This window comes from Hyla sarda, chromosome 4 (assembly GCF_029499605.1).
Source record: "Hyla sarda isolate aHylSar1 chromosome 4, aHylSar1.hap1, whole genome shotgun sequence".
Taxonomy (NCBI): domain Eukaryota; kingdom Metazoa; phylum Chordata; class Amphibia; order Anura; family Hylidae; genus Hyla; species Hyla sarda.
The window spans coordinates 172,844,437-172,857,313 of NC_079192.1; the positions used below are offsets into that span (position 1 = coordinate 172,844,437).

Here is a 12,877-nt window from a genome sequence, read left to right on the forward strand (position 1 = left end):
TCATGTCTTTTTTTTTTTTTTTTGCCAAGTCCGTGCAGTACTTCAATGCTGTTTAGGAGATGGCACAATTCAGAAAAGTCCTAGCATGACACTGGAATGTCTGCATGGAAATTTTCCATACAGACATTCCACCATGTGAACATAGCCTTAGAGGATCTGCAGTGAAGAATGGCAGAAAATCTTTAAAATCCAATGTGCAAACCTCAAGGCACAATAGGTAGAATAAATAAAATTTAAAATTCTCTCTCTTCCAATCAAGCATACAGTCTCTCTCTCTCTCTCTCTCTCTCTCTCTCTCTCTCTCTCTCTCTCTCTCTCTCTCTCTCTCTCTCTCTCTCTCTCTCTCTCTCTCTCTCTCCTTCTCTCTCTCTCCTTCTCTCTCCTTCTCTCTCTCTCCTTCTCTCTCCTTCTCTCTCTCTCTCCTTCTCTCTCTCTCTCCTTCTCTCTCTCCTTCTCTCTCTCTCTTCTTCTCTCTCTCTCTCTCCTTCTCTCTCTCTCTCCTCTCTCTCTCTCCTTCTCTCTCTCTCTCCTTCTCTCTCTCTCTCTCTCCTTCTCTCTCTCTCTCTCCTTCTCTCTCTCTCTCTCTCTCTCTCTCCTCTCCTTCTCTCCTTCTCTCTCTCTCTCTCTCTCTCTCTCTCTCTCTCTCTCCTTCTCTCTCTCTCTCTCTCTCTCTCTCTCCTTCTCTCTCTCCTTCTCTCTCTCTCTCTCTCTCTCTCTCCTTCTCTCTCTCTCTCTCCTTCTCTCTCTCTCTCTCTCTCTCTCTCTCTCTCTCTCTCTCTCCTTCTCTCTCTCTATCCTTCTATCTCCTTCTCTCTTGCTCTCCTTCTCTCCCCCCCCCCCCTGTTTGTGTCTTGACCATGTGTTGATAATAATCTCTGCCAAAGACATTTCAACTATGTATTGAGTAAAGGGTCTGAATACTTATGTCAGTGCTATATTTTTGTTTTTCCCATGAAAATACAGGTTAGATGTACCATGTGACGTTTTTCTGCTGTTTTTGTTAAAATGACTATAACAAAATGTAAAAAATATAAATTTTGGATCACTTTTTTTTTTTTTTTTGTGTGTGAATGTACTACAAAAATAAGGCCAAAAAAAAAACTTAACTTGCAAAAACATGCCATAGTTATGTGGATGAAAAAAAAAAAATGGGGCAAAAACAGCCGCCATAATGAACCGAAAAACTAGTCAGAAAAAACAGATAATAAAAATGTACATGTTCCAGTATCTGGTTCTAATCTGTAAAAACAAAATCTTGGAGATAAATTTCCTTTTAAGCCAGTTAGTGTTTATATTGATATGCAGTTAGGTCCATAAATATTGGGACATCGACACAATTCTAACATTTTGGCTCTATACACCACCACAATGGATTTGAAATGAAACAACAAGATGTGCTTTAAAGGGGTACTCCAGTGTTTTGTTTTTTTTTTTTTTTGTTTTTTTTTTTTTTTAAATCAACTGGTGCCAGAAAGTTAAACAGATTTGTAAATTACTTCTGTTAAAAAAATCTTAATCCTACCAGTACTTATTAGCTGCTTAATACTACAGAGGAAATTATTTTCTTTTTGGAGCACAGAGCTCTACGCTGACATCATGAGCACAGTGCTCTCTGCTGACATCTCTGGTCATTTTAAGAACTGTCAAGCGTAAGAGAAAATTCCCATAGCAAACATATGCTGCTCTGGAAAGTTCCTAAAATGGACAGAGATGTCAGCAGAGAGCACTGTGTTCCAAAAAGAAAATAATTTCCTCTGTACTATTCAGCAGCTAAGTAGTACTGGAAGGATTAAGATTTTTTAATAGATATAATTTACAAATCTGTTTAACTTTCTCGCACCAGTTGATAAATAAAAATAATAATAATTCCACCGGAATAAGCCTTTAACTGCAGATTGTCAGCTTTAATTTGAGGGTATTTACATCCAAATCAGGCAAACGGTGTAGGAATTACAACAGTTTGCATATGTGCCTCCCACTTAAGGGACCAAAAGTAATGGGACAGAATAATAATCATAAATCAAACTTTCACTTTTTAATACTCTGTTGCAAATCCTTTGCAGTCAATTACAGCCTGAAGTCTGGAACGCAAAGACATCACCAGATATTGCTGGGTTTCATCCATGGTGATGCTCTTCCAGGCCTCTACTGCAACTGTGTTCAGTTCCTGCTTGTTCTTGGGGCATTTTCCCTTCAGTTTCACTTCCGCAAATGAAATGCATGCTCAATCCGATTCAGGTCAGGTGATTGACTTGGCTGTTGCATAACATTCCACTTCTTTCCCTTTAAACGCTTTGGTTGCTTTTGCAGTATGCTTTGGGTCATTGTCCATCTGCACTGTGAAGCGCCATCCAATGAGTTCTGGAGCATTTTGCTGATTATGAGCAGATATTACCCGAAACACTTCAGAATTCATCCTGCTGCTTTTGTCAGCAGTCACAGCATCAATAAAAACAAGAGAACCAGTTCCGTTGGCAGCGCCATGACACTACCACCACTATGCTTCACTGATGAAATGGTATGCTTAGGATCATCTTCCTTTCCTTCTCCATACTCTTCTCTTCCCATCACTCTGGTACAAGTGTATCTTGGTCTCATCTGTCCATTGGATGTTTTTCCAAAACTGTGAAGGTTTTTTAAATGTCGTTTGGCAAACTCTAATCTGGCCTTCCTGTTTTTGAGGCTCACCAATGGTTTCCATCTTGTGGTGAACCCTCTGTATTCACTCTGGTGAAGTCTTCTCTTGGTTGTTGACTTTGACACACATACACCTACCTCCTGGAGAGTGTTCTTGATATGGCAAACTGTTGTGAAGGGTGTTTTCTTCACCAGGGAAAGAATTCTTTGCTCATCCACCACAGTTGTTTTCCTTGGTCTTCCAGATATTTTTTGTGTTGCTGAGCTCACCGGTGCGTTCCTTCGTTTCAAGAATGTTCCAAACAGTCATTTGGCCATGCCTAATGTTCTGGCTATATATCTATGGGTTTGTTCTTTTCAGCCTAATGATGGCTTGCTTAAAGTGGTACTCCGGTGAAAACCTTTTTTCTTTTCAATCAACTGGCTCCGGAAAGTTAAACAGATTTTTACATTACTTCCATTAAAAAATCTTAATCCTTCCTGTACTTATTAGCTGCTGAATACTACAGAGGAAATTATTTTCTTTTTGGAATGCTCTCTGATGACATCACGAGCACAGTTCTCTCTGTTGACGTTATTATAATAATAATAATCCTTTATTTATTTATTGTTGTCCTTAGTGGGATTTGAACCCAAGGCCCCAGCACTGCAAGGCAGCAGTGCTTACCACTAAGCCACCATGCTGCCCTTAGCATACATCTGCTATGCACGGTTGCTAAAATGGACAGGGATGTCAGCAGAGAGTACTGTGCTCGTTATGTCATCAGTGTTCCAAAAAGAAAGGAATTTCCTCTGTAGCATTCAGCAGCTAATAAGTACTTGAAGGATTAATATTTTTTTATAGAAGTAATTTACAAATATGTTTAGCTTTCTGGCACCAGTTGATTTAAAAGAAAAAAGGTTTTCACCGGAGTACCCCTTTAACTTATAGTGACACCTCCTTAGATATCATCTTGAGAGTTGACAGCAACAGATTCCAAATGCAAATAGCACACTTGAAATGAACTCTGGACCTTTTATCTGCTCATTGTAATTTGGATAATGAGGGAATAACAAACACCTGGCCATGGAACAGCTGAGAAGCCAATTGTCCCATTACGTTCGGTCCCTTAATAAGTGGGAGGCACATATGTAAACCGTTTTAATTCCTACACCAATTACCTGATTTGGATTTAAATACCCTCAAATTAAAGCTGACAATCTGCAGTTAAAGGGGTATTCCGGTGGATTCTTCTTTTTTTTCAACTGGTGCGAGAAAGTTAAACAGATTTGTAAATTACTTCTATTAAGAAATCTTAATCCTTCCAGTACTACTTAGCTGCTGAATACTACAGAGGAAATTTATTTTCTTTTTGGAAAAGCACATCTTGTTTGTTTCATTTCAAATCTATTTTGGTAAAAAATTTTGTTGATGTCTCTATTTATGGACCTGACTGTAGATGGTGATTTGGATGCACACATTGAGGGAATTTTTAAAATAAAATCTTGGAGCTTCAGTTTTTGTACACAAGAAAATAAAGGTAATATTCTGACTGGCTTCTGTGAGAAACTGCTATTTTTCCTTTTAATTTATAGTGGTCAGAAAAGGACAATTTTAGGCATTCTCATATTCTTACTAAAAGTTTTCATTTTTTTAACCTGTTAAGCACATCAGGCATAAATTTACGCTCTTGATGTACATTATTTAACGGACCAGGGTGTAAATGTACAACCTGGAGCGTTAAGTGACTTTCATAATCAGTGTCTGCTACAATTAGTAGCCAGACATTTAATGCTAATGACGGGGAGCAGCAATCCCAAACAAGGTGTTTAAAGGAATAACTCATAGATGCCGGTTAGCTCAGGGGGCTTATCAGACGTGATCACTGGGGTCAGATGGTTTTAAATGGCTCTGCAGGGTCTCTTCACCTGCCTATGGGGCCGTAGTACCGGATCACTCATGGAATCCTGGCTGTATTATTGTAGAGCCAATAACACTGTATAATGCTTTGCAATAGGCATATCATTATACAGTCAATACAATCTTAGGGATTGCATACAAAAAAGTGTCAAATTAAAAAAAGTAATTTAAATAAAGCCACTCCCCTAATTTAAAAAAAAAATGATTTTTTTTTTCACCTCATCTATCAGGAAAAAATGAATAAAAAGCATTTAAAAAGTCCAATCTAAACAAAAATGGTACCAAAAAACAAAACATGGTTCAAAAAAATCAGCTCCAGTACAGCCCCGTATACGGAAAAATTTAAATGATAGGGGTGAGAAAAGGCCGTACAATGAGTAGCAGAACACTTAAAGCTAATGATTGGGAGTGTCGATCCTGACGTTCTTTGTCATTAACACTTTAAGATGCTGTGATCAATGCAGAAAAGGACAATTTTAAGTGTACAGATTTTGTCAAAAATGTTACTTTTTTATTTTTTTTTTTTTATAGTACAATAGAAAAACAATATAAATTGGTTTTTTGTTTAGTCGCACTGACCTACAGAGTAAAGTGTCGTTTTTACCATAAAGTGCATTTGTATAGCTCTGTAGATATAAAAAATTAAAATGTAAAAATGAAAAATCTCTGTCGTCAAGGTGTTAAAGGAAATGATTTCAGTTTCAACCTCTAAGCCTAAAACCAAACTGAAACATCCTAATCTGTCTATGATAATGGGGTGGCTGCTGGAAAGTGACCTGCACAGCTTTACAGTGACAGATGATACCAGTGTATAAAGAAATTACAATAGCAGTCCAGCTTCCCTCTTCCTGTAGAATATCCTCTACACAAGTCAGTGTGTGCTTACAAAAGTCCCATAGAAAGAGTAGGGAATGGAGATCATTGTCTGTCCATGGGGCTTGCTATGAAGCATATCACCAAATGCTGTTAAGAACAGCTCTGGCAAGAAGGATTCCCCCATAATAAAATATACTGAAAAAAATATATACAATCTCAAAATAGTAACAGATTAACAAAAAAAAAATGTCAGTATCTTGCTCAAAACTGTTAAAAAAAAATAAATAAATAAATAAAAAAAAAATTGGACATCTTGACTTTAAAGGGAACCAATCAGCAGATTTTAGCATATATAATGCTCGACAACGCATTATATGATAAAATCATTATCCTCACCATCCCTGGCGGAAATTTGTGCCCCAGGAATGGTGAAGATATTAAGTTATAAAGTACTCGCCATCCACACCGCCCCCCCCCCGACAGCTTGAATGACCGCCCGCGTCACCGCTCTGCTCCGTCTGCTTAGGGAGCAGAGCGTTGACGTGGCCGCAGCGAACCGAGCTGGTAAGTGGAAGTCCCCGCCCTGCGGACTACTTGCCAGGTGGCCGTGGGGGGGGGGGGGGGGTTGACTTTTGTGACTTTTGTGACTTCACCATCCCTGGGGGCACAAACGTCCACCAGGGATGGTGAGGATAATGATTTTAGCATATATAACTGGTTGTTGAGCGTTAAAAATGCTAAAATCTGCTGATTGGTTCCCTTTAAGGGGCCTAATATATAACATTTCTGGTAAGGGTAAATAAAGTAGGGCTCATGTATATCTATGAATGTTACAATAAGGGTAACATACAGTGACTCGCATAACTATTCACCCCCCTTGGAGTTTTCTACATTTTGTCATGGTATAATTGATATATGGTACATGGTATAATCTTATTTGCAAGTCAAATAATTAGTAAACAGGGTCCACATGTGTGCAGTTTAATCACAGTACAAATACACTTGTTCCGTAAAAGCCTCAGTTTGTTCGAGCATTACTACACAAATGGCAGCATGAAGACCAAGGAGCTCATCGTAACATCAATCAGAAAAATAAAAGAATATGGCACAGTCAAAAATTTACCAAGGTAGTCTGCCCAAACTGAAAGGCTGGGTAAGGAGAAAACTAATCAGCAAAGCAACCAAAGAGGCCCATGGTAACTCTGGACTTGCTGCAAAGATCAATAACTGGGGTGGGAGACTCTGTCAGATGAGACCACAATTTTACGTTTTTACTAATTCTTTGTCTGTGGAAACCAGATAATGCCCATCACCCTGAGCACACTATTCCAACGTGGTGGTAGCATCGTGCTGTGGGCATGCTTCTCTTCAGTAGGTACAGGGAAAGTGGTCAGAATTGATGAAAAGAGGGATGGAGCCAAATACAGGGCAATCCTTAAATGGGCACTGTCAGATACAAAAACTTTTTTATTATGTTGTAAAGCATGCAAAACCAATATGATTTGCAATTGCTTTCATTAGAAAATTTTCAATATTTCATACTGAAAAAGCCAGTCAAACAACTGCCCCGCCCCCTGCCTTCTTGGACACATACTAGTCCTGTTGTTTCCATGCATCATCACCTATGTTATGGTCACACTTCCTTAATTGACAGCTGTGAGCGCAGGAAAAATCCTCCCACTGTCAGCTTGTGTCCCGCTACTGTCAGTGAGGACAAGCTGGGAGTTGTAGTTGTGCTAATGCTAGGGGAGATGTGAGCAGACAGCATACTGAGGGAGGGGGCGGAGATCTGCACAGTGAGGCCACGCCCCCTCCCTTTGAGAGAAATTCAGACTAGTGAGCTAAATTAAAAGTGTAAAAAAAATAAAAATAAAGGTGCTAGACACAAACAAATTTGATGTACATGGCATTAGGTAGTGAGTGATATATATATCAGAGTGGTTTTTTTTTTTTTTATCTGACTGGTACACTAAGTTTATTGCAGTCTGCATCCGTTTTTGTTTGAGACTAGGGCAGAGGTTTATCTTTCAGCAGGACCCTAAACATACAGCCACAGCTACAATGAAATTGTTTAAATTAAAGCATGTTCTTTGTCAAGCATGTTCTTTGTCAAGACTTAAAAATTGCTGTTCAGACATTCTCCATCCAGTCTAAGCTTCAGCTTTTTGCTAGGAATGCCACAAACAGTATTTTGCGCTTTCAAGATGTACAACACATGTTGTGTCGATCAAATGCGAAGTCTATTTAAATGCCAGTTTGTAAAAGTACCTAAATGGGCACAACGTCCCAAGAGGGTGAATACTTGTACAAGGCACTGTATCTATAAACAGATCAGCCATAACATTAAATTTACCTTTCTAATGGTTTAAGCCATTCTGTGCCGCCAAAACTGCTCTGACCTTTTGAGGCACAGACTCCACGAGACCTCTAAAGGTGTCCTGTGGTATTAGGGACAAAGAGGGAAATTTATCAAAACCAGTGCAAAGGAAAAGTTGCCCAGTTGCCCATAGCAACCAATCAGATCACTTCTTTCATTTTGCAGAGGCCTTGTTAAAAATGAAAGAAGCGAGCTGATTGGTTGCTATGGGCACCTGGACAACTTTTCCTCTGGACAGGTTTTGATAAATCTCCCCCAAAGTATTTAATGTCATATTATAGTAAAATGCAAGATAAAGCATTTAAGTATATATATATATATATATATATATATTTTTTTTAAGCATATTCCACAGATGCTTGATCTGTTGGCGATGTAAGGAATTTGAAGGGCAAGTAAAGGGACTTATCAGACAGATATTGATGGCCTATTCACAATAGCTGATCAGAGTGCCAACACCCGGTACCCCCGCTGATCAGCATAACAGCACTGCTAGAATAAATGTATAGGAGCCTTTGCTTAGTTCATTTGTTTGACTACATAGTGACTACGTTTGGGCCATTTCTTGCACATATGGAAAGCTTTATTAAAGCCTATGAAGAGGAACAGAAGAGCAGTTGCTCATAACAACCTGTCAGATTCTAGCTTCTATTTTTCAGAGGCATTCTGCGCATTCTTTGATCATTCTCTCCCAAGAGTACAGTGGAGCACACATTTGAGTCCCACTTAATAAACATGTACAGTAAACTGTCTGGGTGTGGTCACTAGTTTATTTCTTTGGGGCCATTTAAAGTGAGTTGGGTTGTTGCCAGTATGCGTCAGTATATAGCCGTGTGAATCCAGCTTATGCAACATCCACATTATTGCCAGGACCAAAAGTTTGCCAGCAGAGCAGTGCCACTGCCATATTGCTTTCTTGGCAAAGACACTTCTAGCCTAGAAGCACTAGATGTCACTAGACAAGGCTTTTAAATGTACAGTAAAAACATACAGTAGTGGGTTACACTGTTCCATTTATAAACTATTCTGGTCTATACAGTATGCAGTGATTCTAACCCTTTACAGTCTCTTTAACGTAATAGAAGAAATGTTTACTTGTTTGTGAATGGACTGGTGTTACATTTGTGTGTGCGTGTTTGTGCATTTTTTGTTTAGGAAATCGGTTGATGTGTCTCAGGCCCTCTGTGTAAATGTAGCTCTCTTGTGCGTTAATACAGCACGCTGTAGTCCTACCCAGTCTGACTTTTCTGTCCCATTTCAAAATGCATTTTGCCAGTTTACCAGACATCTGTGGACAAAGGCTTGTTGACTGTTTGTGCACAGTTTTTATTTATTTTGCTTTGAATTTCCCTACCCCTGGAAATATTTTATTCTTTTTTGGCTACCTGTTGACTTTGTTCATGTGTTGGCAGCAGGTAGAAAGGAAGTAATATAGGTCATGTGATCATATTACTCCCTGTTTGTGCTCATGCAGGTACCAACACTTGTTTCAGAGATTGTACCTTCTCTCCATCTTTTTGCTTCATGTGCACTAGTCTCCTTGTGGAATCCTGCTGTTATTTTTCTTAAAGACTTCAGTGAAAATTCCCTTGTTTCTAACATTTCAAATGTCTACAGTTTTTTGATATTCTCATTAAAATGTAATCCTAATTCTAAAATAAAAAAAATTTCTGAGAAACTTTAAAATAATTTGGCTATTGCAGAAAAATATCTGATGCAGGTGTAAGGTCCTAAAACAAAAGTAGCTGAAGTCTGACGGGGAGTATAATTTCCAATTTTATCAGAGAGCTAGGAAGAAAGCTAGCTTTTAAAAGTAGTTTTGTGTCCAATAGTTTTTGTTGTATAAATTAACAGTAGGATAAGGGAAGACATACTGAGATCACAGACACACCCATCACCCCACAGTAAGAAAACAATCAGCAGGATTTTACAACTGAAATGTTGGGTTTGTCTTCTCATTAAAATTACTCAGTGAACCACTGGAACTAGGGGACAAGATGGTTTCAATAAATCACAACAATCTGTCCACTACAGTTGCAGTCCTTCATGGCCTATAAGACTTAAGCTTCATTGTTAAGAACATAACCAATCATTTACAATAACAAGATGCTTTAAGATGCAAGTGACTGTAAAGCGTACGGAGAGTGAACATCAGTCACTCCACTAACAATTGTATAAATATTGTTCTGCTTTTCACTGATGTAATTTTTGTTTTGTTTTCTCCCTTTCTCACAATGTCTTGGCGGTTGTCCATGCAGACGACGAACCAGCTGGACCTATGTAAGTAAACAGTCGGCATACATAATCTCACTACCGTATTTGTGTGTGTGTGTGTGTGTATATATATATATATATATATATATATATATATATATATATATATGCGCAAAGAAAGATTCAGCACTCAAGAGTCCCAGTGCGTCTGCAAGTGTCGAACCAGCATGCCACCACCGGATAAGGCAATTTCCAACCAGAGTGAAGACACAACAAACTGCAGTAGTGTGTAGGTGAACAAACTTTTAGCCACTTTGTTCACCCATACACCGCTGCAGTTTGCTGTGTCTTCTCTCTGGTGAGATATACCGTGTGTATATATATATATATATATATATATATATATATATATATATATATATATATATATTACACTATATTACACACACACACACACACAGTGGGGATCAAAAGTTTGGGCACCCCAGGTAAAAAATGTTATTAATGTGCATAAAGAAGCCAAGGAAAGATGGAAAAATCTCCAAAAGGCATCAAATTACAGATTAGACATTCTTATATGTCAACAAAAGTTACATTTTATTTCCATCGTTTACACTTTCAAAATATCAGAAAACAAAAAAATGGTGTCTGCAAAAGGTTGGGCACCCTGCAGAGTTAATATCTTGTACTGCTCCCTTTGGCAAGTATCACAGCTTGTAAATGCTTTTTGTAGCCAGCCAAGAGTCTTTCAATTCTTGTTTGAGGTATTTTGCCCATTCTTCCTTACAAAAGTCTTCCAGTTCTTTGAGATTTCTGGGCTGTCTGTCACGCACTGCTTTTTTAAGGTCTATCCATAGATTTTCAATTATGTTGAGGTCAGGAGGTTGTGAAGGCCATGGCAAAACCTTCAGTTTATGCCTTTTGATGTAATCCACCTTGGATTTTGAGGTGTGTTTAGGATCATTATCCATTTGCAGAAGCCATCCTCTCTTTAACTTCAGCTTTTTCACAGTTGGCATCAAGTTAGCATCCAAAGTTTGCTGAAATTTTATTGAATCCATTTTTCCTTCTACTCGTGAGATGTTCCCTGTGCAACTGGCTGCAATACAACCCCATAGCATGATTGATCCACCCCCATGCTTAACAGTTGGACAGAGGTTCTTTTCTTTAACCCCTTAAGGACACATGACGTACTGGAACGTCATGTGTCCACTCCCGATCTATAACGCGGGGCCACGGCGTGGCCCCGCGTCATAGCGGTTCGGGCCCGGCCTCTAACAACGGCCGGGACCCGTGGCTAATAGCGCGCGGCATTGATTGCTGTGCCGCGCGCTATTAACCCTTTAGACGCGGCGTTCAAAGTTGAACGCCGCGTCTAAAGTGAAACCGAAAGCATGCCGGCTAGCTCAGTGGGCTGTTCGGGATAGCCGCGGTGAAATCGCGGCATCCCGAACAGCTGACAGGACAGCGGGAGGGCCCCTACCTGCCTCCTCGCTGTCCGATCGCCGAATGACAGCTCAGTGCCTGAGATCCAGGCATGAGAAGTCATGCGGCAGAATCATCGATCACTGGTTTCTTATGAGAAACCAGTGATCAATGTAAAAGATCAGTGTGTGCAGTGTTATAGGTCCCTATGGGACCTATAACACTGCAAAAAAAAGTGCAAAAAAAAAGTGAATAAACATCATTTAACCCCTTCCCTATTAAAAGTTTGAATCACCCCCCTTTTCCCATAAAAGAAAAAACAGTGTAAATAAAAATAAACATAAATGGTATCGCCGCGTGCGGAAATGTCCGAATTATAAAAATATATCGTTAATTAAACCGCACGGTCAATGGCGTGCGCGCAAAAAAATTCCAAAGTCCAAAATAGTGCATTTTTGGTCACTTTTTATATCATGAAAAAATGAATAAAAAGCGATCAATAAGTCCTATCAATGCAAAAATGGTACCGTTAAAAACTTCAGATCACGGCGCAAAAAATGAGCCCTCATACCGCCCCATACACGGAAAAATAAAAAAGTTATAGGGGTCAGAAGATGACAATTTTAAACGTATACATTTTTTTGCATGAAGTTATGATTTTTTCCAGAAGTGCGACAAATTCAAACCTGTATAAGTAGGGTATCATTTTAATCATATGGACCTACAGAATAAAGGTAAGGTGTCATTTTTACCGAAAAATGTACTACGTAGAAACGGAAGCCCCCAAAAGTTACAAAATGGCGTTTTTTTTTTCAATTTTGTCTCACAATGATTTTTTTTCCCGTTTCACCGTAGATTTTTGGGCACAATGACTGACGTCATTACAAAGTAGAATTGGTGGTGCAAAAAATAAGCCATCATATGGATTTTTAGGTGCAAAATTGAAAGAGTTATGATTTTTTAAAGGCAAGGAGCAAAAAACGAAAATGCAAAAACGGAAAAAACCCCGGTCCTTAAGGGGTTAATTCTGTTCCCCTTCTCCAAACGAACCTTAGCTCATTCTGGCCAAAAAGTTCAATTTTAACCTCATCGGTCCACAGAACTTGTTTCCAAAATGCTTCAGGCTTGTCTATATGTTCATTTGCAAAGTTCAAATGCTGATTTTTGTGGTGAGGATGTAGAAGAGGTTTTCTTCTGGTGACTCTTCCATGAAGACCATATTTGTACAAGTATCTCTTTATAGTGGAATAGTGTGCCACAACTCCAGTGTCTGCCAGATCTTTCTGGAGGGATTGTGCAGTCAAACGTGGGGTTTGAATTGTTTTTCTCACTATCCTGCGAGCTGTTCTGTCTGATATTTTTCTTGGTCTTCCAGATCTTGCTTTAACTGCCACTGTTCCTGATGACTGAAATTTCTTCATTACATTCCGAACAGAGGATATTGACATCGGAAAACATTTTGCTATCTTCTTTATAGCCTTCTCCAGCTTTGTGAGCGTCAACTATTT

General features: G+C 39.0%; 1 protein-coding gene across 1 annotated transcript in view; it reads left to right on the top strand.

Moving 5' to 3' along the window:
- Nucleotides 1-12,877, top strand: part of NPTN (neuroplastin) — a 97,052-nt gene that overhangs the window by 72,352 nt on the left and 11,823 nt on the right. Inside the window, exon 7 of the mRNA XM_056572771.1 lies at nt 9,989-10,010. Within this exon, the coding sequence (XP_056428746.1) occupies nt 9,989-10,010 (22 nt within the window). The remainder of the gene's footprint in view (nt 1-9,988; nt 10,011-12,877) is intronic.